Source organism: Aplysia californica, unplaced genomic scaffold, assembly GCF_000002075.1.
Source record: "Aplysia californica isolate F4 #8 unplaced genomic scaffold, AplCal3.0 scaffold00079, whole genome shotgun sequence".
Lineage (NCBI taxonomy): Eukaryota > Metazoa > Mollusca > Gastropoda > Aplysiida > Aplysiidae > Aplysia > Aplysia californica.
Window position 1 is genome coordinate 1026798 of NW_004797349.1, and position 1800 is coordinate 1028597.

Genomic DNA, 1800 nt, shown 5'->3' on the forward strand with positions numbered 1-1800 from the left:
CTCTCTCTCTCTATCTCTCTCTCTTTCTCTCTCTCTCTCTCTCTTTTTTCTCTCTCTCTCTCTCTCTCTCCCCCCTCTCTCTCCCCTTCCGTCCTCATCCTCTATCTCTCTTGTTATCTTTTGTTCATTTTTTAAATATTTATAGCTGTCTCTCTATATATATAAATATATGTGTGTATTGTTTGCTGCTCTCTAAAGAAAATAATTCCTCATGGTTAATCAAGGGAATTAATGTTAAGTCTTCGAGATCATCAGGCATAATAATTACCATGCTCTAACAATTCATTTGTATATGTACGGATGGTTTTGAGAGCTCAAGACTGGCTTCAAACAAGAACCTGCCCACCTGCAATGTCTGCACAATGCTCTGTGCCATGAAAGTGTCCAGGCTAGACGTTGGCTCATCACAGAAGAAGATGGGTGGGTTGGTCAACGCTTCAGAGGCAAAGGACAGCCGCTTCCTCTCACCACCAGAGATACCTTTCCTGGAGCCACTAGCTGCTCCAATTCGGGAGTCAGCGCATTTAATGAGGCCCATCTGTTAGACAAAAGAGCTCATTTTGAATTTAAAAAACAAAGAGGGCGTTTTTATCCCCTCATAACCGTGAGTCTATTTGAAACATGCAGAGCACACATTGTGTTAGGAATGCAGCTTGATTTTTATTTCAGCACCTTGTTCAATTACGAAGCTATTGTAATTGTATTCGTTATAGCTTGTCTAAATGTGACGGCTCGTGGTGAAATTAAGCGCTCGTCAAACTACTGAAATCGAAGATACAGCCATTTTTCCTCCAGTTGGCACATTTTATCAAATATTTGTTTTTTGGCTCAACGCCTTTCACATCCATATAAAAACACACTTTCAAGTGAATTGCTCCCAAAAACGTTGATTAATGGCACATAATCTGCAGAATTTCAGTTTTCAGTTTTATAGAAGTTACCAAACTTTATCGCCATTTTCTGCTAATTTTACCTTTTAAACCATGCTACTCTCACCCCCTTCAATGAAAAATATCTCGACTTCTATTCATGATAGATAAGGTTTTTATCCATGAAGTGCAAGGCAAACGAATAAGCTTTCAGATAATATTAATAACTCCAAATGCCCAAAGATTGACAGCGTCGTGACACAAATCATCAAAATTCAATTTTACAAATGTCGAGGGTTTATTCCCCATAACAAAAAGCAGCGTCGATAGTCTACAAATGATAGTTTTAGAGCTGCCACCTCCAATGATGAAGAAATGTTTTGTCTCATTTAAAAAAAAAATAATCTCTTCTAGATCAATCTTTATATTTACTCTTCGAACGTACAAACACCACTCTCTAAAAATGACATGGACCATAGACTTATACCATACTATCCAAGAGTCTGCAGATTGACGTATTTCCATTTCTCGGCGCAGCGCATTTTTTAAAAGCAGTAAGGTTTTATTTATTAAAAACGATTTTTTTGCTCAAAGTTTCCACGTCCTGTCTTGGACTAAGATGTTCAATAAATTCTGCAAGTGGAAATTGAACTAACGCTTAAAACGTTCGAGATGTACATGTCAAGCGGAAGCATTACACAACAGACTTCAGTCTTCTCACCTCTTGCATGACCTCATCTACGCGAGCAAGACGAGCTCTGGTATCCAATTTTCGGTCCATGCGAAGCAAAGCCTGCAGTGGGAATGAGAAAGAGTGGGAAAGAAAATGAAATAATTATAGTGTTAATATTAATATCAGTATAATGTAATAAAATGATACAGATAACAATTATTAGTAGTAGCATAACACATGTTTAATTGTAACAATAAT

General features: G+C 37.5%; 1 protein-coding gene across 1 annotated transcript in view; it reads right to left on the reverse strand.

Annotated features, from left to right (window-relative positions):
• Window positions 1-120: 120 nt before the first annotated feature.
• LOC106011245 (protein white) overlaps window positions 121-1800 on the reverse strand; it is a gene marked incomplete in the record, with an annotated part of 9578 nt that continues 7898 nt past the window's right edge. The window contains 2 exon segments of the mRNA XM_013080216.2: window positions 121-538; window positions 1591-1662. Of these exon segments, the coding sequence (XP_012935670.2) occupies window positions 275-538; window positions 1591-1662 (336 nt within the window).